Source organism: Stegodyphus dumicola, chromosome 2, assembly GCF_044657685.1.
Source record: "Stegodyphus dumicola isolate Sdum_Otavi_A_Nest chromosome 2, ASM4465768v1".
NCBI classification, from domain to species: Eukaryota; Metazoa; Arthropoda; class Arachnida; order Araneae; family Eresidae; genus Stegodyphus; species Stegodyphus dumicola.
Window position 1 is genome coordinate 170,393,666 of NC_140769.1, and position 23,813 is coordinate 170,417,478.

The window sequence follows — 23,813 nt, forward strand, 5'->3', positions numbered from 1 at the left end:
TTTGTGAGTACGGGTGTGGCGATCCCGAGGTACCCTAGCCCTTCAGGGGATCATCTTCTTGGTGAGACGGGTGTCACGATCCTGGAGCCCCAGTGATCTATCCTCTTTTCCGTCTCCTCTCCTCTTGGCTGGAACTTTTTCCCTTCCCTTCTCCCTTGTGGTTTCTCTCTACGGAGTTTGGGGCTCGTCACGAGAGACTGGAGCAGCCCTTATCTCTAGTTTTCGAGTGGCGAGAAAACTGCCCACGTGTTTGCCGTGCATGGAGACCCGTGTCGCTGAAAGGAGGGTCCTGGTAGTTGAGGGGCGAGGTACTGTCCCCAACACACTACTTTGGCCTCTGCTTCAGCTAAATGGAAGGCACCTTAGTCGTCCTCACGGGTGTCAATCGTGGTCACTAGTCCTTGTGTCAGTGGCTTGGGGTCAAGCTCTCGGGAGTACCTGCTTTCGGGAAAGCCGACTGTGGGGCTTCAGTTTGCGTATAGGTCCGGCTAGCCCTAACACAGGAATCTGTGTTCCCTTGTTGGGCTCCGTGGTGGGTCTTATACTATTTTTCAATCATGGCTTCCCTTTTTATTTTAAAAAAACCCGAGTCAAATGATACCAACAAAGATATAGAAATTGTCGACAAATCTATTAACAAGAAGATCTGTGCTGATGAAAATACCAAAGATATTGAAGTTAGTGACAAATCCATTACAAAGAAGATCCGTACCAATGCAAATGCCAAAGAATCTGCTGATTGTCCGCGCTTTGTTGTTGTTTCCAGTGCCTCTGGAGAATTGCAAAAGATGTCTCCTTTCCTGGTCAGCAAATGCATTCATTCCTGCGTAGGTGAGCCAAGGAACATAAAGTTCTGGAGACTTGCTCATTGATACCCTTTCGGCCACCGAGTCTGCTTCACTTTTACATCAAACCAAACTTGGACAAGTAGCTATAACAGTGTCAGCACACAAAACACTTAATACCTGTAGAGGCGTGATCTCGGAGATCGACCTTCTGTGTGTTTCAGAAGAAGAGTTCGTCTCCGAGTTAGCTGACCAAAATGTCTGTGGTGCTAGGCGGATCAAGATGCGAAAGGAAGGCCAGTTGATTGACACGAAACACGTGATCCTGACCTTCAAATCACCTGATCTGCCGAAGAATATAAAGGCTGGGTATCTTAACTGTCCCATAAGACCATATATTCCAAACCCAATGCGATGCTTCCAATGCCAGCGGTTTGGTCACTCTAAGACATCCTGTCGTGGCACCCTTACGTGCGCCAGATCCTCGTTGGTTGGCCACGATAGTGAGAATTGCACCACTGCACCATTGTGTGTTAACTGCAAGGGTGATCACCCAGCATTTTCTCGCTCTTGTCCAAAATGGAAATCTGAAAAGGAAGTTCAGACCATAAAAGTTTCTAGGAACATTTCATATGCCGAAGCCAGGAGACAAGTTCAAAGCACCCAGCCTCAGTCAAACAAATCATACGCCAGCGCCGTTAAATCAACACGCACTATAGCCACCTAGACTTCCATAAGTACACAGACTCAACCAAATAAAACACAGCAACCTGCAAACAAGAAAAAAGAAAATACAACACATATCGTACAAAATAAAGAAATAGCTATCCCGAGCAAACGCAAAACTGTGCCTCCAAAAATAGTAACAAAAAGAAGAAGCCGCAGCAATAGTTCTGTAGATTGTTTGAATTCTGAATCTCTAGATTCAGACAGTATGGAAGTGGATGATGGATTGGAAATTCCTGAACATCTGCTTCTGCGCAAAACTAAAAAGGAACACAGAAAGAACAAACATCAAACATAATGGCCACCCTCGTCTCATGGAACTGTCGCGGTTTCCACCGAAATTTCCTTGACATCAAAGCTATGATCAATACTTATCATCCTGTGTGCTTCGCAATACAAGAGACAAATCTGAAACCAGATCAACATGCAAAACTTCAGAGATTTTCTCTCCTCAGGAAGGATAACCTTGCAGGTGAGCGTGCCAGTGGAGGTGTATGTCTCCTCACCTCACTGGACTATCCCTCAAGTTCCTTTCCTTTGACGACTTCTCTCCAAGTTGTCGCTGTACAAGTAAACTTTCATATTGTAGTTTCAGTAGTTTCTCTTTATTTGCCTCCTAATGAGCACATTGATCAGCAAGATTTAAATGATCTTTTAGAGCAGCTGCCTGAGCCTTTCATAATGATAGGAGATTTTAACGGCCATAGTCCGCTCTGGGGTAGTAAAGTTACAAATTGCCGTGGAAGACAAATTGAGCAGATGATCGAAGATCATAGCCTTTGTCTCCTGAATAATGGGCAGAATACTTACTTCCATGAGCCTTCAAGGACATTCCACACTCTCGACCTTGCCATCTGTTCACCATCTCTGCTGCCATTTTGCACTTTTAGTGTGGGAAATGATCTTTACAACAGCAATCACTATCCCATTTTTATATCTCTTGCACGAGGAGGAGCAAACCCCATGTCGAGATCCCCTCGATTCATACTCAATAGGGCAGACTGGGAACTCTTCTCTTCCATTGCAGAGCTCACAGATGAAATGGTAGAAGATGCGCATATCGATGATGCTGTTGAAGCTGTTACAAATACTATTATTGAGGCAGCTATGCTTTCCATTCCTAGAACATCAGGAAAAATACTGAAATATTCGAAACCGTGGTGGAATCGCGATTGTCATGAAGCACTGAAAAAACAGAAAAAAAGCATGGGGTATTTTTCGTAGATATCCTACTCTGCGAAACCTCATTGCATTTAAAAGAGCCAAAGCAAACACACGAAAAGTAAGGAGGCAGAGCCAAAGGAATTCTTGGATTTCCTATGTGTCGTCAATTACATCCTCTACGCCTAGTAAGCGGGTTTGGGAAAGAGTTTGAAAAGCATGCAGAATATATAAAGACCACTCACTTTCCCTTTTGGAAAAAGATGGCCAAGTGATTAGCTCCATAGAAGAAATTGCGAATACTATCGGTGAGACATTTGCTGCCGTTTCTTCCAGCAGAAACTATTCACCTGCATTTCTCTCTATCAAGCAGCACTCTGAAATAAATCCCATTGCATTCAACTCGTCCAAATCTGAGCCTTACAATAATTTACTATGCTGGAATTAAAGAGAGCTTTATTGCAGACACATAGGTCTTCTCCGGGTCTTGATGGCGTGAATTATGAAATGCTAAAACATGTGTCCTATAAGTCACTGACTGCCCTCCTCACTCTTTACAATAGAGTGTCGAAGGAGCGTATTTTTCCCAGTGCATCTAGGAGAGCTGTTGTAATTCCTATTGCTAAGCCAGGGAAAGATCCAAGGAATACATCGAACTATCGGCCAATTGCCCTTACAAGTTGTGTATGGAAACTGTTTGAAAAGATGATAAACAGCCGCCTAGTCTACTTCTTGGAAAAGAATGATATTATATCGTCTTATCAGAGCGGTTTTCGAAAGGGAAGAACAAGTGTAGATAACATGCTCCTCTTAGAGACATCTATTCAAAAAGCTTTTGTAAGAAGAAGCCACCTTGTCTCGATATTCTTCGACATTAAAAAAAGCTTATGATAAGGCATGGAGATACGGTATACTTTGCGATCTTCATGAGAGTGGCTTGCGCGGCAACCTACCAATTTTCTTTCAAAATTTCTTGAACACTAGAACTTTTCAAGTAAGAATGGGCTCTGTTCTGTCAGATGTTTTTGAACAGGAAGAGGGTGTGCCTCAAGGCTGTGTGCTCAGTGTAACCCTGTTTAGTTTAAAAATTAACTCTGTACTAAAAGAACTTCCTCCCACCATCTTAGGATCTCTATATGTTGATGATCTGCAGATTAGCTGTCGAGGGGCAGACGTGAGATACGTACAGAGGCAATGGCAGATGGCTCTGAATAAGATCGAAGAATGGTCAAACAAACAGGGATTTACATTTTCGAAACAGAAAACTGTGTGCATGCACTTTTGTAAGAAGCGTGGTCTCCATCCTGAACCTGAGTTATATCTGAATGGTACAATTATTCCAGTTACGCCCAAAGTAAAATTTTTAGGAGTGACGTTCGACCGAAAATTGACCTTTCTTTCTCATGTTTTAAACCTGAGAAAGAAGTGTCTAAAAACACTAAATATTTTAAAAGTGTTGGCGAACACCTCCTGGGGTGCAGAGCGTTGCTCCATGCTTCGCATTTACAGAGCACTCGTCCACTCTAAACTGGACTATGGCTCAGTTGTTTATGGATCCGCTCGGCCATCAGTATTGTTAAAACTAGATCCTGTTCACCATCGAGCTCTGCGGATTTGTTCAGGAGCTTTCAGGACTTCTCCTGTCCAGAGCTTTTATGTTGATGCTAACGAACCATCACTTTATCTGAGGCGTGAGCAATTGTCCCTTTTGCTATATTTTAATATTCTATCGCAACCGGAATATCCCAATAAGCTGTGCTTACTCGATGATGCGTGTAACGTTTTATTTGAAACGCGTCCATCCTGCGTTCCTACCTTTCCTTTAAAAGTTCGCCCTGTCATTGAGGAACATTCCCTCTCTGGTATGCGCCCCCAAGCAGTACAGAATTTCGAAATTCCACCTTGGGAAAATTCACGGATTCAGCTTCTTGATGTTTTCAAACATCACGTGAAGGCAAGCACTTACGAGATCGTTTACAGACAACTCTTCGCTGAACACAGGCACAAATATAGCAGTTATTATCCGATGTATACAGATGGATCAAAGTCAAAAGATCATGTCGGGATGGCATTTGTTTTTGAAGATTACATGGAGAGCAGATACCTGCACCATGCTTTCTCAGTCCTAACATCTGAATTAACTGCAATATATTATGGTCTTTTGTACATCTCGAAGCTCTGCCACAAAAAGTTCATAGTTTATACAGACTCGTATAGTGCTCTAAAATCTTTGGAAGCTTTTCCCAACACTCAGAATCCTGTGGTAGTGGATGTTCTCAAAATTCATATAAACTTAACGATTCGAGGATATGAAGTCCTGTACTGCTGGGTTCCTGGACATGCTGGAATAAAGGGAAATGAGCTTGAAGATATCGCAGCCAAATCTACTGTTGAACTGTCTAGTCGCCTTATCCCTTTTAGAGATATCTGCTGTGTCATCAAGGTCCGAAAAAAATGGCAGCAAATTTGGGTTGTTCAGCTTCAAAACAAGTTAAGACAAATAAAACCTAGAATTGAGCATTGAGAATCTACCAAAAATCATAAGGAGGAAGTTCTTTTGACTCGCCTCAGAATTGGTCACACTAGAGTGACACATAGCTTACCTTTTAAAAGCTGAGAATGAGCCTGTTTGTTCAAATTGTAATGTTTGTCTATCTGTCCGTCATATTTTAATTGAGTGTCCATATTTTAATAATCTTCGTCAGAAATGTTTTAATGGCTGTGACTTACCTCTCGACTGTTTAATCGGAAGAGAGGTCAATTGTAATTTATTTTATTATTTAAAAGAGACTGGCTTTTATTGCCAAATGTAATTTGTTTTGAAGACTGTGTCTTGAATTTTAATGTGTGCTTTTAACTTGTGTTTATATGACTTCATCCTCTGGATTTGATACAGTCTACTTGTTTTAATTTATTGAATTTTAATGTCATCAATTGTAATCATCCCATCTTGTGTTTGGCGCGCTATAATCATCTTTGGTTTTTGCGCCATAATCACTCACTCACTCACTGAGTTGTATCAAGTAATAAAAATTTTTTAATGGCTTTTCTTCCTGAACAAAATGCTATATTACAACTTACAAAAAATTAAAAAGGGGCCCTTGTGGTGCCCGCGGCCCACCAGTGGCCGAATGGTAAAGTCTCTGAACACTGGTAGTTCAATCTGAGGTTTGGATCCCGCAAACGGGCTGGCTGCATGGGCGTTTTCATGGTTTTCCCCATGTGTAACGTGTATACGAGCCAGTTTCCCTAAGAAAGTACTCCACGAAGGCATCCCTCCCCATAGGCAGATAGCCCTCGAGGCTTTGCCATAATCACACACACACACACCTTATGGTGCCTGATAATCTAAAGTGTGCGGCGGAAAGGGAGGTCTTGGTATCAAGCAGGAAACACATGCTTTTTATGTATTTAAAACATAAAATATAATAATTTGAAAAATATAACTTTAATTTCTCAGCTGACATATAATGTTTCGTTTTTTAACTTTTTATTTTTCAGCTGAGTTACATTTCCTTGTAATATTACACTAGTTCATTTAGAGCCTGATATGGTTCATGCAGTGTTATATTTACTAACTATATGTTAGCAAAATTTAAAGAAGTTATTTGAATTCAAATAACTTTCAAAAGCTTTTTACACATGTTTTACATAAATATGTTCAATTCTATTGCATCATCCAAGTGCCTAAAAACATAAATTTTATTTCTAAAATTTTTAATTTCTGGAGAAATTTTAGAACTTTTTGACTTCAGATTTAACATTACTATATTCAAGCACCCATTACAGTAGGACACATATCAAAAGTATGCAACAAAAATTAACAATTGGCGACTGCATGGAGGAAAAAAATGCCCTACAGTATAAAATATATACTGGCTCTCAAAATTCAGGAAATTGGTTCTTGGAATTTTTTTTTTTTTTTTTTTTTTTTTTTTTTTTTTTAAGTCTTAATTGTGTGTTCTTGGGGTCTATAAGTTTACAATTCATGCAAAATTTTACCACAGTTTAATTCTTTTATATACCACAATTCTAAACCCTGTTGTTACCTAAATCATCTAATTAAATATAACTAAGTCTTACTGTAAGTTGGACTTAAATATGAATGTTAATTGTAAGATCATAATTCATAAGCTCATGTACTGTATGTGGACTCTTGAGGTAAATGATTTTCTCATTATTTAGTCTTGGATTTAAGAAAGAAAAGGGGGAACAGATGAGCAAGTGTGTCATGCTGTGTAGGATATAGTTACATGTGTAAAAAGCACAACTGCTTAATTTTTTAGATTCTTTTTAAAATTTATTCCTTTTTGTTTCTAATGTATTATTTTGATAAATTTTTAGTTGGCAGCCTATATCTGATTACATTGAAGATAAATATGATGAATATTTGAATGCAGAGTCTAGAGTTCACAGAACAACAATACCAGATGGAAGGGTACATTGCTGCTTATATTTTATTGCACCTTCTGGTCATGGGTAAATATCTATTCTGATATCGTAAGTAGCCTTTCTGTGTATAGGAGGGAAGGGTTTACATATGCCAAAACTATATATATATATATTTTTTTCCTTTTCTTCTTAAGCTTTTACAGAAAATTTAAAATTCCTTTTGACTAATATGTTTATAAATTTTATAGAGTACTGTTATAAAAGCAAAGAATTTTGTTCTGGCTGAGTATTTCTTTCAAGAGATGTATTAAAAAATATTCTTTTAAGTTTTTGCTTATTACTGAAAATTTGATAATGTGTGCAGTATTGCTTTTTAATCAGGCGATAGGGATATAGTAAGCTTTTCTTCCAAAAGGGTATTTTAAAGTCTGTTCTATATAATTCAGAAACTACATAAGTTTAAAAATCTTTGCTAGATAATGCACAGCCAATGCAGTGCAATCACAATAAATTCACTTTAGCTTTTGTAAATTGCATTATTAAGATGATGGAAGTGTAGCATAATATTGGGGAAGCTTAGAAATGAAGTTTTGTAATGAAACACAGACTTGTTTTGAAATTGAAAGGTTAATAAAAATTTGGTTATTAATAAAAAAAATCATTTTAAAGATTTCTTTCATTTATTAGTGCATGTTTAATCTGAAGTTTTCCTTTAATCTTACACCTTGAATTTCTTAATCATGCTGTGTTGATGAACTCTTGATGTAAATGAAATGCGAGTGAGTAAAAATGTAATCAATTTTTTTTCTCCCCTGGTATGTGAGCAAAGCTAATCATACCTATCATAGTTCGATAGGTGCCTTTTTTGCATAACTACCTCCTTGTGTGATTATCTGCCTAAAGTCACACAAGAAGCAAATTATGTATATATACAGTCAAAAGTCGTTAATTCAGACACCCATAATTCGGAATGATCTATAATCCGGACATCAAAACTAAAAACTTTCTGCGCATGCGCCACGTTGACACATGCGCAGAGGCGTTCACGCGTGCGCGTAAGACCTTTTACGACTGCGCATATGAGTGTGCGCAAGTGCAGAATACGTTTTCGCGTGCGCATTTTATGTATAATGGACGTATAAGCTAAAATTATCTAATTATCTATTTCAGTTAATGTTGATGATTGCGTTGTTCCTTAATTTTCGAATTGCATCCGGCTTATTATTTTTTGCAGACTGTAAGAGCAATTTTATAAAAGTAAGCTTAAACTTTCGATTATATCAAATAGAATTTCCGATATATATTTGTTAATATGTAAAGGATCTAAAGCGAAAGTATGTTTTGAAATCCGAAATCTGTTTATCAATTTCACGCTGCTCGGCGGCGCCTAATGAATTGGAAGTTGATTTGTCAGCACTATCCTTATCTTCAGCGCAGATGTTTTTATTTTATTTGGCTTATAATTCCTTACCAAATGTAGTATTTCATCTCGATATGCTCCGTCTTTGATATGATTTAAAACAAGTTCCTCCTCATTATAATTCGCTTCCGATAGGGAAGAAAAGTGACAGAGGTTATTGAAAACAAAAAAATTTCGATTGACAAATTAGTCGGTGTTCTTGACACAGCAATTATAGGACTTGAACGGCGGAACTTTGTAACTGAACAAGAAATTATGTCTGTTTAATAGAATTAAAGAGAAAGTATTATCACATGAAACGAAGCAAAACTTAAACAACTTACATTGAAAGAAATGTTTAATAAAGTAAACAAATAAATATTAAGCTTTTTCTTTTTGCAAATTTTGATACCCTTTAGATCATAATTGTTCTTTATTTCATAAATTACGGTTTCATATTTTTAATTTTAGAATTTCTGCATGCCATCTTACGAGATTTAAACTGATGATCTATAATCCGGAAAAATCGATAATCCGGAATCGCCGAAGTCCCGACGAGTCCGGATTAACGACTTTTGACTGTATAATAATTTTAACGCATTTTGCTAATGTAATTTCATAGGTACAGCTAATAATTAATAACAATAGAAATGAAGAACTGCATTCATTCCCTTAATTTGTCAATCAATAATGCACAGATATTAAAAAAAATTAATATCTTATGCTGTAACAAATGAAGGTATGTGATAATTGAAAGGTAAAAATATTTTAGTTCAGGCATTGATAACATATTTTTTAAAAATCAGTAGGTTTGTTAATTAAATTCAGAAGCCAAATGTCTTATATTTTTGCTGAATGGCAAGACATTTCTTTGAAATTGCTGAGTTTTCTGATTAAAAGTCAAATATCTTATGGTTTGCTATGTTAAAATGCATTGCTTTTAAGTTGCTGAGCTTGTTTAAAATTTCATTTAAAAAAGTTCAGCAAAATATATGTTAAAAAAATTAGAAATATAAAGTTCAAATTTTGAAGTGCACTTCTAGAAGAGAACTACGGGTGTTCAAACTTTGGTAGCTCTAGGTGTCATTGTTTGTCCATAATATGAGGAGCATATGTCTAGAGTCATTATCATTTTATAATAAAGATTAAGATATTTGTTTCACAAGACTGTGTTTAAAGAAGTATTTTTCTAGTATAAAAATAAATTTAACGATTCTTTGATACTTGTTGTTTATTGCCACAGTTTAATTGCAAGGCATTTGTTTTTATGATAAAAATTGGTTCTTTTGACTAGTTCTGTGCTATTTAAGGATTTATTCTTACACATAATTCATAATATAATTAATCATTTTTCTCTCAAACAAGCCATATTCATATATATATATATATGACTGTTGAGCAAGCAGGAGACAGACTTATCAAGGGGAAGTTGCCTCCAAACCTAACTCTCCAATCATTCAATTCGTGTTTCGTCATTCATGCAGGCAAAAGTCAAAACCAAAAGTAAAAAGTGAAGAATGTCCAAAAAGAAATACCAATAAAGTGGTACCCTTAGAAATTAGCATTTAAGAATTAAAGTTTTAAAAGGAAAATACTAATGAAGTCTTTTGAGAAACAAGCAAGTAAAGTCAAGTATTAAATTAAACTTTTTTTTTAAATTAAATTTAAAAAAAAATTTTTTTATAAAAAATAATCTAGAAACTAATGTATTTTAGAAACCCTTGTCTACAGAAACCTCCTCGACATGACTATGCATATCAATAAAAGAAACTAAAAAAGAACTAGACATAATCCATATAAACCAATAAGAAACATAAAGAACTAAATACTTAGTTAAATTAATTAACTTAAGAACTAATTACTTAGTTCTTAAGTTAGAATTAAAACTTACTAATTACTTAAAGCAAGTAAATAGTAAGTTTTAATTCTAACTTACCTACTAAATGAGCGTTTGGGGGTCTGCAAAAGTGTTTTTAAAGAGAAGTGTGTTCTTTAAATTAATTATATAGATGGCGCTTATGTAGGTAAAGTTGAGTGCCAAGCTGCTATCTTTGTTATATTAAAAATTTTTTGCAAACATTAATATTAAAAAAATATAAAAATAAATCTAGAAAAAATTAAATTAAAAATTAAAAATCCTAAAGGTATGTAATTCAACTTTTAATTTAAACGATAAATTATTTAGGGAGTTAAGCCAATCAAGAGAGGTAAGTTATACTTGAAGTAAAATAGAGTTAAGTGGTATTGTGAATTAATAAATGTAAACTGTTTGTAATGTGAAATGTGTGTTCTGTTGAAAAACTGTGTAAATATTGCAGGGCAAATAATTAAAGTAATTAAGTAAAAATGAAATGTTTTAAAATTTAAATTTTAAAGCAAAATTTAAAATGTCAAAAAATTTCCCAAAATTTTGTGAAACGAAGCTTCAAAATTTAAATTTTAAAGCAAAATTATTTTAAATTTTTCAAAAAATTTCCCAAAATTTTGTGAAACGAAGTCCTTAAAAAACCTCTAAAAAAATTCCCAGTAATTTCTCAAAAATTCCTTAAAGAAGTTAAATTTAAAAAAAAAAAAAAAAAAAAATTGAAAGCTTAATGAACTTGATTTTAACTAGTATAACAAAACTTAACTAAATACTGGCAGTATGAAAAATTAGAAGAAGAAGATTAAAATCTTCACTCAATTCGGGCTATAATTGAGACTTTTGAAAAGAGTTGGACCTTTATTAGTAAAAGGAAAGAATCCAGTATTGATTATATATACATATTTACAAATATATTTACAATAAAAATTTACAAATAATTTCTTTACTCTTCTTTATCCTTCATTACCCTCCAGCTGAGGTTTAAGGTAATGTTATCATATCAAAAAGAGCAAAAAAATTATAAAATAAAGTTAATGCCTGCCTTTTTGATATATAAATTAATAAATTTTGGTGATACTTGGTTATCAACTTGAACATTAATTAGCTTTATTATTTCTTCCTTTAAATCGTCTATTTCAGTACATATATTTTTTATTCTGATTATTTGGCTATGAAACGTGTTTTTCTATTACTTTTCTAGAGATATTAGAGTTCCAATTAATTAGTTTAATAGTATGAAAATGGAAATTCCTTCTTTTATTAATTTAATTTTGCTGTGTTTAATAATTTGCAGGTCTAGGTATTCAATAGTATCTTGATTCGTATTCGTTTTATTAAGTGTTAAACTATTTGGGTAAATTTTGAATTGCTTTTGAATTCTAACTTACCTACTAAATGAGCGTTGGGGGTCTGCAAAAGTGTTTTTAAAGAGAAGTGTGTTCTTTAAATTAATTATATAGATGGCGCTTATGTAGGTAAAGTTGAGTGCCAAGCTGCTATCTTTGTTATACAGTCAAAAGTCGTTAATCGGGACTTCGGCGATTCCGGATTATCGATTTTTCCAGATTACAGATCATCAGTTTAAATCTGGTAAGACGGCATGCAGAAGTTATAAAATTAAAAATATGAAACCGTAATTTATGAAATAAAGAACAATTATGATCTAAAGGGTATCAAAATTTACAAAAAAAAAAAAAAAAAAAAAAAAAAAGCTTAATATTTATTTGTTTATTTTATTAAACATTTCTTTCAATGTAAGTTGTTTAAGTTGCTTCGTTTTTTATGTGATAATACATTCTATTTAATTCTATAAACAGACATAATTTCTTGTTCAGTTACAAAGTTCCGCTGTTCAGGTCCTATAATTGCTGTGTCGAGAATGCCGACTAATTCGTCAATCGAAATGTTTTCGTTTTCAATAACCTCTCTGTCACTTTCTTCACTATCGGAAGCGAATTATAATGACGAGAAACTTGATTTAAATCATATCAAAGACGGAGTACATCGAGATGAAATACTACATTTAGTAAGGAATTATAAGCCAAATAAAATAAAAACATCTGCCCTGAAGATAAGGATAGTGCTGACAAATCAACTTCCAATTCATTGCGCGCGCGGCGTTAAAGATAAACAAACGTTAAAGTTTAGATAAACAAAGGATATGCCTTTATCCATTTTTTGCAGCAATTCCACTTTTTGTTTAATGGACTTACTTTCGTGTTGTGCATCCTTTACATATTAGTAAATATATATCAGAAATTCTATTTGACATAATCGAAAGTTCAAGCTTACTTTTATAAAATTGCTCTAACAGTCTGCAAAAAATAATAAGCTGGATCCAGTTCGAAGATTTAGGAACAACGCAATCTGCAACATTAACTGAAATAGATAATTAGATAATTTTAGCTTAACTTATACCAACCGTTATACATTAAACGCGCATTCGTAAACGTATTTTGCGCATGCGTCAACGCTTACATTGAAAGAAAGTTTGTAGCTTTGAGGTCCGGATTACAGATCATTCCGGATTATGGGTGTCCGAATTAACGACTTTTGACTGTATTAAAAATTTTTTGCAAACATTAATATTAAAAAAGTAATAGTTAAGTAGAATTTTTATTGAAAGTTATAATATCATCTATGTATCTAAAAGTATGAGCAAATACCTTTAATTCATTTTTATTTAAACTTAGTTGGAATTTATATTCAAAAGTAAAAAGAAATAGGTTACAAATTTGTGTAGAACTGTTTGCTCCCATAGGAATTCCTCTAACTTGCTGAAAGATCTTATTATTGAATTTAATGTAGTTATTAAATAATGCACATTTCAGATAATTATTCCATCTTTCAATACTAAGGAGGTCAAGTATGTCAGGGAAAAGTTGTGGGAGTTGCATTAAACTAGTAAAAATTTCTTCTAATGGTAGAGAAGTATAAAGGTTTTCAAAGTCATAGAAGTTAATGTTCTTGATTGTTAAACTATTAAAACTGCTGAGAACTGGAGCATTATTATAAATAATCCAACTATAATTGTGTTGTTTGTTAACGAGTTGTTGGATTAAATTACAGATTTTTTTAAAGTATAATTGCAAATATGTAATCTATATTCTTTTTATAATTATTTGTACCATTAGCAATAAATCTAAATTTGAGTGGTGATTTATGAAATTTTGGGAGAGCATATAGATTTGCTAATCTATTGTAGCTTGATTTTTTTTTTTTTTTTTTTTTTTTTTTTTTTTTTTTTGCTTTAAATTTGCTTTTTTTTTTTTTAAATTTTGGTTTTAAATTTGCTTTTTTATACGTGTTTGTTAAAATTTAATTTGTTTAAATATTAGAGTTCCAATTATATTAGAGTTTCTGTTTGCAGTACACCATATATATATATATATATATATATATATAATCCTTATTTTTCAGCATGAATATTATCAGAGAAAAATTTTTTTTAAATTGACTTAAAAGTTTATCTATATGCATTTTCATATCTCTCTGATAAAGCTTTATTAATTAGAAATAGTCAGCAAAATTTGATAATTGTATCATTTTAATGATGTAAGTAGGTTTCTGAGATAATTACAATAGCAGTGTTTTCTGTGTAATTTATCATTAGAATATCTGTGGTACCCATCACATCAGACTTCACTGTGTATTACCTCACAAATATTGTTATGATGTTCATTACATTCAAAGAAGCAAGTAGAAATTGAATACTTCAAGCAAATTATGAATACAGGTACTTATGTTTTATTGGAACCACCACTGTAGGAAGTCACCGAATTTTCAGAATGTGCCAAACTCTGGCAACCATGTTCATATTTTTCCTTCAGTCCAGCAATGCCGCCATTTTCATATGCACTCATTTTTGTTGTTTTACAAGTTCCAATGGTTTCTATAAGCAAATCGTAATATCTTTTCCATTAATCTTTATTTTAAAATATTGCTTTTGGAATTTGCAAACAGTGGAACAAACTGCAGTTAAAATTTCTGCAGGACTACAGAATTTTGTTGAAAACTTTCTAAATAAGACAAGAAGGAAATGCCTTATAGCTGCTAATGCTGAGGTTTGCGGGAGTTGTCTTATTTCACTGTAGACATTTGTAAATTTTTAGATGAAGATTCAATCTGTTAATATTTATATCTAATTTTGTTTATTTCATTACATAATACATTACCAAGTTTCGATAAGCTCAGTAACTTTGTCCATGCTGTTAATGATTGAATGAATCATAGACATAAGTATGCAGACAAGAACTCATTATTCTGTATATTTGCAGTACACCATAAAGAGATGATTAAGACAATCTGCAGTCGTTTTTGTTTCTGCTATATATTACCTTAAAAACTGTCATGTTTTTGCCCATCCTTAAATAATTAGATTTGAAAATTCTGCTTTATTATTTTATGTGGTCTGTTTTTTCTGTTTTTTTGGGGGGGATGAAATGTTTATTTTATTTGCTTATTTATTTTTGAAATATCCAAAGATTAATAATACATGATGGAGAAACATGTCAACTTTTAAGATTAGACAGAAATGAACTTTTATTTGGAACTAAAGAAAAGCTATTTGTGTTTTGAAAGAATGACTAGATATGTCTTTTTCAAGTTAAAAAACTATTTTTTAAAATTTTATTACATGGAAAACTCCCTGAATTATGTATATATTTGAAATATGCAGATCTCCTTGTTTGTGTCTGTTTAGTGCATGTGTATGCTTGATCATGTTTTTCAATGATCTTAGATCAAGATCACTGAAAAGTGAGTCCTGTTTTGGTAATCCAATAAATGAATGCCAACTGATGCTGCTTATGCCCATCTGCTTTTAGTTTACTTTATTAAAAACACAGTAGTTAATATATCAAGCAGACTAATTATGTGTGAATCTGCTAGTTGTGTTATTTGTAAGATTTTTTATCTGTAGTAGGATGATATGTTTTTCGGAAGATAAAAATTAAATGTAGATTTGAAACTGCATGGAATATTGATAATCTCTTCAGATTTATAGTCTAGCTGTTTGTTAAAATTATGTTAGAAGGGGGGCCTAACTTGGTTTTAAACATTATAACATTTAAAAACTTAATTTTATTTATTGAATTACATTTTCATTTTATTTATTGAATTACATTTTCTTGTAAACTCTTCTTTCTTGTAATGTCTTGCATAGCTACTTGGACAACTAGTGCAACCTTTTAAATTTGGTTATGTGTTTAATATTCATTTAATCTTCATACTATTATATATGTCATGGTGCAGGGTTGTTCTATAATGTGAAGTATACTTAACTGTGCATTTTCATAAAAGTCTTTGCTGTAAAATTGGAGTTTTTTTATGTTGTAATTTAGCTAAATTACATCTTTTCAGTTTTGCTTAACCCTTTTTTGTTGTGTTTATTTATTCATATAATTTATTTTTACTTGATTAACTTATTTATGTGGTTTTTTATTTGATTAATTTATTTATATAGTTCATTTTTATTTTACCTTCTTAATTAATATATTTCAGTTTGAAGCCTCTAGATATAGAATTTATGAAGAGGTTACATGACAGGGTCAATATTATTCCCATTATTGCCAAAGCAGATACAATGACTCCAGAAGAATGCCATTTTTTTAAAAGACAAGTAAGGTTTATTAAATGTATTATTTTGTTTGTACTTCTAATTATTGCATTATACAAACCAGACTGATAATGAAATTAAATTAATATGGATCCACCCCAAAGAGTCAATTGTAAAGTATATCTAAATATTATTTTACTCTCAAAATTGTGACATGATTTTCTTACCCTTTACTCTAGTCTCGCTCTTGTAATTACTCTTCCAACATGTGTGTAATTGAAAGACTGAAGAGTTTGGTGCAAGATTTTCACAAGTGGAGAAAACATTACTACCCAACACATAACTCCATGATGAATCATATTTGTTACAGATGCCTTTGAATGAAATTAGATTGTATGTGAACTTTCATTAAGGTAGAGAATAAAAAGTTACATTTACACCATGTTATGTTATACAAGTTTTGGAAAGGAATAGGTTTGGGAACCACAACAAAAATAATTCCAGACAAGTACTTGAACTGTGCTGCTCACTGCACAATGAAATGCAATTCAACGGGTTTCAAGATGATAACTCTAACTTAATCATAAACTTGATCTGAATACCCATTTGGCATTAATGATGCCATTAACATAGTGAAAAATAAAATATTATAATGGAGGAAATGGCTCGGAGTCTGAGAATTGACAGTTTTATATGCATTTCACTATTTAAAGAAACTTGGATTCACTTCAAGCTTGCTAACCCAGTGTTGCATCATTTAATCAAAAATGAATGTTTTTTAAATTAAAAGGGTTGCAAAAACTGCCATATTTAACTTCCCAGTCTGTGACGAAATTTCAGATACAACCAAAGACCACTTGAACAAGGAATTACCAAAAAGAATATGTTTGAACCATGTCCTTGCGGCCATTTCTTTGTTTCCTCATAGTGAAAAGAGGCTATTTTTTAATCAAATCATAAAAAGTAATGAAAATTTAATTCTTTACATTAACATGTGGTGAAAAAGAAGCTAGAAACAAAAAGGTGAAATTGCAAAATCTTGGTAAATAAACAAGGTAGTTCTCATCAAACCTCTTTACTATAGATGTTTGTTTGTTTGATGAATCCCAGGAAAATGCAGTAAAATCATTTTCTTCAAGCTACTGTACCCTAGCTAAACAACCAAAGCAGCAAATAGTGTTGAAGGAACTGTGTACTTACTTTAAGGTTTAGTAGCTCTGTGACTTATTGGGAAACATTAATATATAATAAGTTGCTAGTGTAGCTGGAAAATATTAAATGAAAGAGCTGCAAAACACTGAAAGAAAATAATTTAAAGTAGTAAAGATGATGTTGTCTTGTCCATATTTACATAGAACTATGGTTGCCAGAGCGTATTCCGAAGAGAGGTTGGACTTGTAATTTCCACCTCCAATTTTGAAGGAGAGCACCCGAGGGGATCCAGGGGTCTTCCACCCCTCCACCAATCCACACGAGAGAACTTGTGGCTCACTGCATATTTAGAGTTCTGCCGTGTTGCACTGACACTATATATTTACAAAAACCCATATCTTCTCTGAGGCTCGAACCCGGACCCTTCGGTACCATAGTGGCTCCCCTAACCGTTATACCGTCTGGGTGACAGTAATAAAAATATGAAACTCTTGAATGAATATTCCATTGATCCTTCCTTGAACCTCCTCATTATTTTCATTTAATGAAACATAATTTTTGGGATATAAATCTCTTTCTTACCTACTTTCTTTTTCTACTCAGTACACAAAGTATAGTATGCATGAATAGGAGCTATATTCTGCAAGCATTTGATTAGTTATTTGTAAATGAACAAGTTTGCAATATTCTGGCATTTAAAATGTAAAAAGCTTATGTTTTTACCTTTCCCTTCTAAATTGCAATTATATGTATGTCAGCATAAGTATCGATGTGTAAAATTCAGTGGCTTTTTACTTCTTATATGAATTAAAGGTATATGCATAACCACCTTAGGACAGGTTGCTAAATTTCCTAAACTCTGGCAACCATTTGCAAAGCAATACTTCAGGCAGCCATACTTATGACAGTTCTTCAAACAATAATGCTATTTCCATTTGCTTTCTTTTTGTTGTATTCCAAGTTCTAATGGTTTGTAAAGAGCAAATCATGTTAGTTTTTGTCTTAATTCTAAAATATGTGCTTGTGAAATTTGTCTGCAGTAGATAAAATTGAAGTGAAATTTCTGCATAAAAACAGTACTTTGGTAAACTAAATAATTTTTTTCTTTAACGATCACCATGAAAATAAATAATTTAACATCACCATAAATATGACCATCAAAGGAAAAAAGAGAGAACTTAACTAAAATTGTAAGTAGATTTTTGAGATATTCATAATTAAAAGTAAATTATATATGTAGTAAGTAATATTTTGCAGTTCTTAGTCATTATCCTTTTTCATCTGTAAAAATCTCCAAATCACAATAGGGTAGTTGTGCTAATATGTAAGTATCAAATTAAATAAAAATTAAGTTATTGAATTTTGCAAGCTGGAATGAGATTTTGACAAGTTCAAATATAAGTCATATAAATTCAAATTACTTTTTTAATGATGCAGTGTTTTGATGTTTTAATGTTTTTCTAGTTTATTTATGCAGAGAGGAAATTAATTTTTTTTTACTATATCTATATATATATATATTTAATTGAGTAAATGTATAATTGATTTTTTTATGTTAAATGCACATTAAAAAGTAGCATATAAATTTTCTTAAGTTCTTTTTTTTTCAAAACATTATATTTTTAAACTGTATGTTTTGCTGCAATGCACAAATGTATGTAGATTTAAAAGTTGAAGAAAAAACATTTATCTGCATATTTTGGATGGTGAAATTTGCAATTTACTGTGTTTCTTTTGTTATTTTCTTAGCCAATGAAAACTTTTTTCATAATTATTGAATTTTAGTTATTATTTTAGTCATATGCAGTCATTAATTGACTTCCTTTTTTTATTGTGTATTTTAATTTTTTCATTATTTGAGATGATAATTTATTTATTTTTAAAATTTCTTTAGATTTTGACTGAGATTGCACAGAACCAAATAAAAATTTACCAGTTTCCTGACTGTGATGATGAAGAAGTAAATAGGCAACAAAAAATCATGAAGGTAATTTTGAAATTAATTTTGTGTAATCTTAAATCGGTCAAATCTTGGTTGTTTATATATTCTTGTTGTGATGAATATTGAAGGGGAAAAGTCGTAAATGCTTCTCATGAGCTAAAGATTGAACCTTTGCATTTTAACTTAAGAATATACAGGGGCAATCCCCCCCCCAAAAAAAGGTATCCTATTTTTGGGACATAGAGAAAGTTTTAATATGGTTGGTGGCAACACAGTTGTGAGTGTGCCTTCTCCACATAAGCACGCAGGCGCTTCGCTCGGATGCGCAGTCTTGGCTTGGCAGCCATTCGAAATGAAGCTCCCGATAAACGTTTCCGCAAAGTGTGCACAGTTATTTGATTTTTTAACGCAAAAGGCGTTAAACCGGTTGAAATTCACTGCCTATTGACGGAAGTGTATGGACGTTCGCAAGCGGTGTAGAGAGTTTACAGCCGGTCATTCTGAAATTCATGACGAAGAAAAGAGCAGGAGGCCGTCAATTCCCGACGAGACAATCGCGAAAGTTGAGAAACTCATGCGTAAAGATCGGAGGATCACCCTGGATGCTCTCTTCATTTTGGTTCCTGAGGTTTCCAGAAGCATCATCCACAGGATTTTAACAGAAAGTTGCAATATTGGAAGGTGTGTTCAAGATGGGTGCCGCGTATGCTGACAGAAGACCACAAACGGCAACGGGTTGATTCTTCCCGCAAATTTCTTTGCCGCTATAGAGACTAAAAGGACAACTTCTTGGACTCGATTGTCACGGGTGACAAAACCTGGGCATTCCACTTTACACCTGAGACAAACAACAGTCACGTGAGTGGCGGCATCCCTCTTCGCCCAAGCCACGAAAATTCAAGCAAACACAATCTGCCGATAAAGTCATAGCAACTGTGTTTTGGAACAGGAAGGGGGTACTGTTGGTCGACTTTCAGCCAGCTGGGACAACAGTCAACACTGACAAGTACTGTGAAACACTGAAGAAACTCAGAAGGGCAATTCAGAACTGGAGAAGAGGGATGTTGAGCGAGGGCATAAGCATTCTCCACGGCAATGCCCGTCCTCACGTCGCCCGTCAAACCATTGATCTCCTGCAAAATTTTGTTTGGAACATCATCACACACCCACCTTACAGGCTGAACTTGGCACCCAGCAATTTCCACCTGTTCCGTAAGTTGAAGGAACATTTGTCTGGATGGCGGTTCTGCTCTGATGATGAGGTGAAAGATGAGGTTCAACGCTTCCTGAAGGGCATGGCGGCAAGCTGGTATGACATGGGCATTGTAAAACTGCCACAGCATCTACAAAAATGCATCAACCGAAATGGCGATTATGTTGAAAAATAAAGCATTCTTCAATTTTTAAAGTGATGTAGCAATTATAAAAAATAAACGGTTCTTTGTATATCTAAAAATATAGGAAACCTTTTCTTTGGGGGGGGGATTGCCCTCGTATGTATAACATATTGATATTATTTAGATCAACATATCTGAAAATTCATTTCCTAATAAAATCTATCAGATGAAATATAAATTTGGAAAGATTCATTTGTATAGAAAAAGTAGAAGGTTCTCTAAGAATAGAATACATGTTTTTTTTTTTTTTTTTTTTTTTTTTTTTTTTTTTTTTTTTGTACATTTTAGATGTTTCTTAAAGCAATATTTTTTTATTTAAGAATTTAGTTTAACCCCTTCGAGCCGGGTAGCGAAAACGCGCGCTTATCGCGGAGGCCGGCAGTGTCTTCCGTGAGCGTCTCTCCAGGGCCAGGGGCTTTTTTGCTACTAAGCCTAAATCCATGAAATTTCCGAAGTATCAATGCATCATTTAATAATGCTCTATAGAGTATTTAAACGGCTTATGCTTTATAGATATTTTTATATATATACTTTAATTTCCTTATTTCTTGTTTAAATGCATATTTTACACATTTTATTTTAATTACTCACCATTTTATGACTTTTAACATTATACATCTGAAAACTAAATATATTACTTAAAATTCTCTTTTCGTATGAAAAATTTGAAAACAGGGATCTACACACAGTCCTACGTTACATTCCTTGAACTCGTAATAACTCATTTGCCGTTTTGGAGGATTTTTCCGGGAAGTGAACAAACGAAGCATCATCGTCTCATTTTCTTATTAGTCTCTTCTGAACAAAGTTTTGGAAAATGTCTTTCAGTTAATCTTTCAGAATCAATATCTGAAATATTTTGCATCATTTCAGCTATTTCATGCTCTGTTAAACATTTTCGACGCTTCGACATTGCAACGGTAAAAACAGAAAGAATTCACGTCTAACAAGAATTCTAATTATTTGCTAAAAACTGAACTGTAAACCGAAATACTCAACGCTTTAGCACATATAAAACTTCTACTTACAATAAACAACTACCACGTGCGAATAAAGTGTGATTTAAAGAGACGTCATAAATCACGCCATTCGGAAACATTTAGTTCCCTGTTTGTTTATATAATCAAAAACACGTGTATGTGAGTCATGCTTCTCTCATTTCGAGTAGAAGGTCTAATGTACATGTATCTGAAACCATATGGACATACAGTGCCATCTTGTGGCAGAAATTATAGTTTCTAAAACGTTCCAGGGTACTGGCACAAATACGTGACAGTTAGTAGTAAACGGAAAAATGCTCTGGCACGCCTGTGTGTCGGCCGGTAGGTGAGTGTGTTCGTTGCTGGCACGTAGACGTGACAATCGGCGCGAAGGGGTTAAATGATCTCACATTTAAAAGCATTAGTATTTTGCACACTTATAAAAATGTTCCAGAATTGTTGTAAATATGAGGGAAAAGAAATATTTCTCAAATATTTTTGGATTGTATTTAATAGCCAATTCAGTTTGGTATTTAAGATCATGAAGGAAATTTTTAATATTTATTTATTAAATTTTGAACATTTTGAATGGAAAATTCAATGAAATTTTCTTTTGTTAGTGGTATAAAATTTAAAAACAATATTGGTAACTGATAGTGCAAAAAGAAACAATACAATCAGTGCAAAACTGTTTTTTACTTGTATGGGCATCCAGTCTACAATTAGAAATTATAAATAACTCCCCCTTTAAAAAGTGCTACTAAAAACTTCAGACTACTGTCAAAATACCCTGAAAGGTTTACAATTGAAGTTTCAAAAAGTTAAAAGAAGTTTTAAATGGAAAAATTTTAAAATTATGAAGTTAAAAAGTAGCATTAATCTGATCTTTATAATTTCAGTTTAACATGTAAAACAATTTCAAGTCAGCTTATTTAAGAATTAGTCTGAAATTAAATGATTATAAAACTACATTATATGCAATTAGGAGCTCAAAATGGCAAAGTTAAATGATGAGGAAGGGAAAGAGGAAGTTATGATATTATTTCATCATAAATTATGCAGCTGTAACTTAATAAAGGAAAAATTTAATTGTTTGAAATACAGCTGCACATTTATTTCACTAGATCCCTTGCACATGAGACTTGCGACAAATGTTTTAAAGACAAGAGATTAGCTTACTGAAAGCAGAAAACTATCTTCAGGATTTATTAAAGTGGAAATTAGATTCACTGAGCTGGTTGATACAGCTATCTACTCAGAAAAGTTAGATATAATGTAAACAGAATTGAAGTTTTGTCTGGGTTTTTTTCTCTTGAGAAAACTGTTACATTGAACATTATTTACTTTTTTTTCACATGCGTTGTTGACATGAACTTATGACATTTCCTGAATACTTATGACAAGATGTACTGTACATTTCCAGAATATTTAACTTTGATAAGTGCCATTTTCTAAAGCACATCGTTCTTGTTTCCTTTGTTAGAATTCAGCTAAATGTAACCTAGCAATCTTTGTTAATACAAATTTTTAATATTTTGCTTGTTCTGCAGATTTACTTGGGGATTTTTTATCATTAATTAAAATACTAAAGTACAATATTTTTATATAGGAACGGGTACCTTTTGCTGTTGTAGGTAGTAACACTACTATAGATGTCAATGGCAAGCTTGTTAGGGGACGTAAATATCCCTGGGGAGTTGCTGAAGGTATAGTAACAACTTTTCGTTAAGTGCAGTAATGATTCATTGTAAGTATTATGACCTAATTAAGTATTTGTATATTTCTTTTTCTTAGTGGAAAATATGGAGCACTGTGATTTCATAGCTTTACGAAATATGCTTTTAAGGTTTGTTTTCTTTTCTCTGTTCACAATTATATTCAGTAAAAGAAATATTTTAAAAGTATTAAGTGATGAATACTAGTAGTATGCAAAACAATCGAATTCAAGTATGTTTTTACGTAATTATTATTTGGAAGCAAGATAAAAGTATTTGGGTCAGCAAAAATTTATATTATCATTAATACTGTGATACAATTTATAAACAGCTTACAGCAGGGATGGGCAAACTACTGCCAGCGAGGCCAACCAAGGCCAGAAGTTTCTCTCTGGCCCGCGAACAGAATTTTAATTTGCGAGTCCGAGGCAAATTAAGAGAAGTATATATTATATATATCCATCTCCTTTTCTACTTTGTTATTTTTTTCTTCCCTTTTTTCAAAGGCCTGATGATCTTTTTACTTTCCCTATTTTTGTTCTACAAAACATAAATCGACGGAAATAGCAAGTGCAGACAGCTCTCAATCGGTAAAGTGTTAAGGTGGAAGTTCTTTGTTAGTTATAGCTGTAGATTGGAGCCAACAAGCATTAGCTCTTTCTCGACATATGGGAATCCAATATAGGTGAATCAGACCTCACGTGTGGCAGACTGCGCATTTTAAGCTCCATCCAGTGGCTTTT

At 33.2% G+C, this 23,813-nt stretch overlaps 1 protein-coding gene across 7 annotated transcripts in view; it reads left to right on the forward strand.

The window, feature by feature from the left end:
• The window catches only part of pnut (septin 7-like protein pnut), a 198,347-nt gene that overhangs the window by 123,434 nt on the left and 51,100 nt on the right, over window positions 1–23,813 (forward strand). For all 7 annotated transcript variants that reach the window (XR_015039653.1, XM_085811442.1, XM_085811435.1 and 4 more), the window contains exons 5-9: window positions 7,017–7,151; window positions 15,830–15,947; window positions 18,931–19,023; window positions 22,965–23,061; window positions 23,150–23,201. Coding sequence is in view for 6 of the 7 variants with exons in the window: in XM_085811442.1 (XP_085667568.1) it covers window positions 7,017–7,151; window positions 15,830–15,947; window positions 18,931–19,023; window positions 22,965–23,061; window positions 23,150–23,201 (495 nt within the window). In the remaining variant the exon portion in view is untranslated. The remainder of the gene's footprint in view (window positions 1–7,016; window positions 7,152–15,829; window positions 15,948–18,930; window positions 19,024–22,964; window positions 23,062–23,149; window positions 23,202–23,813) is intronic.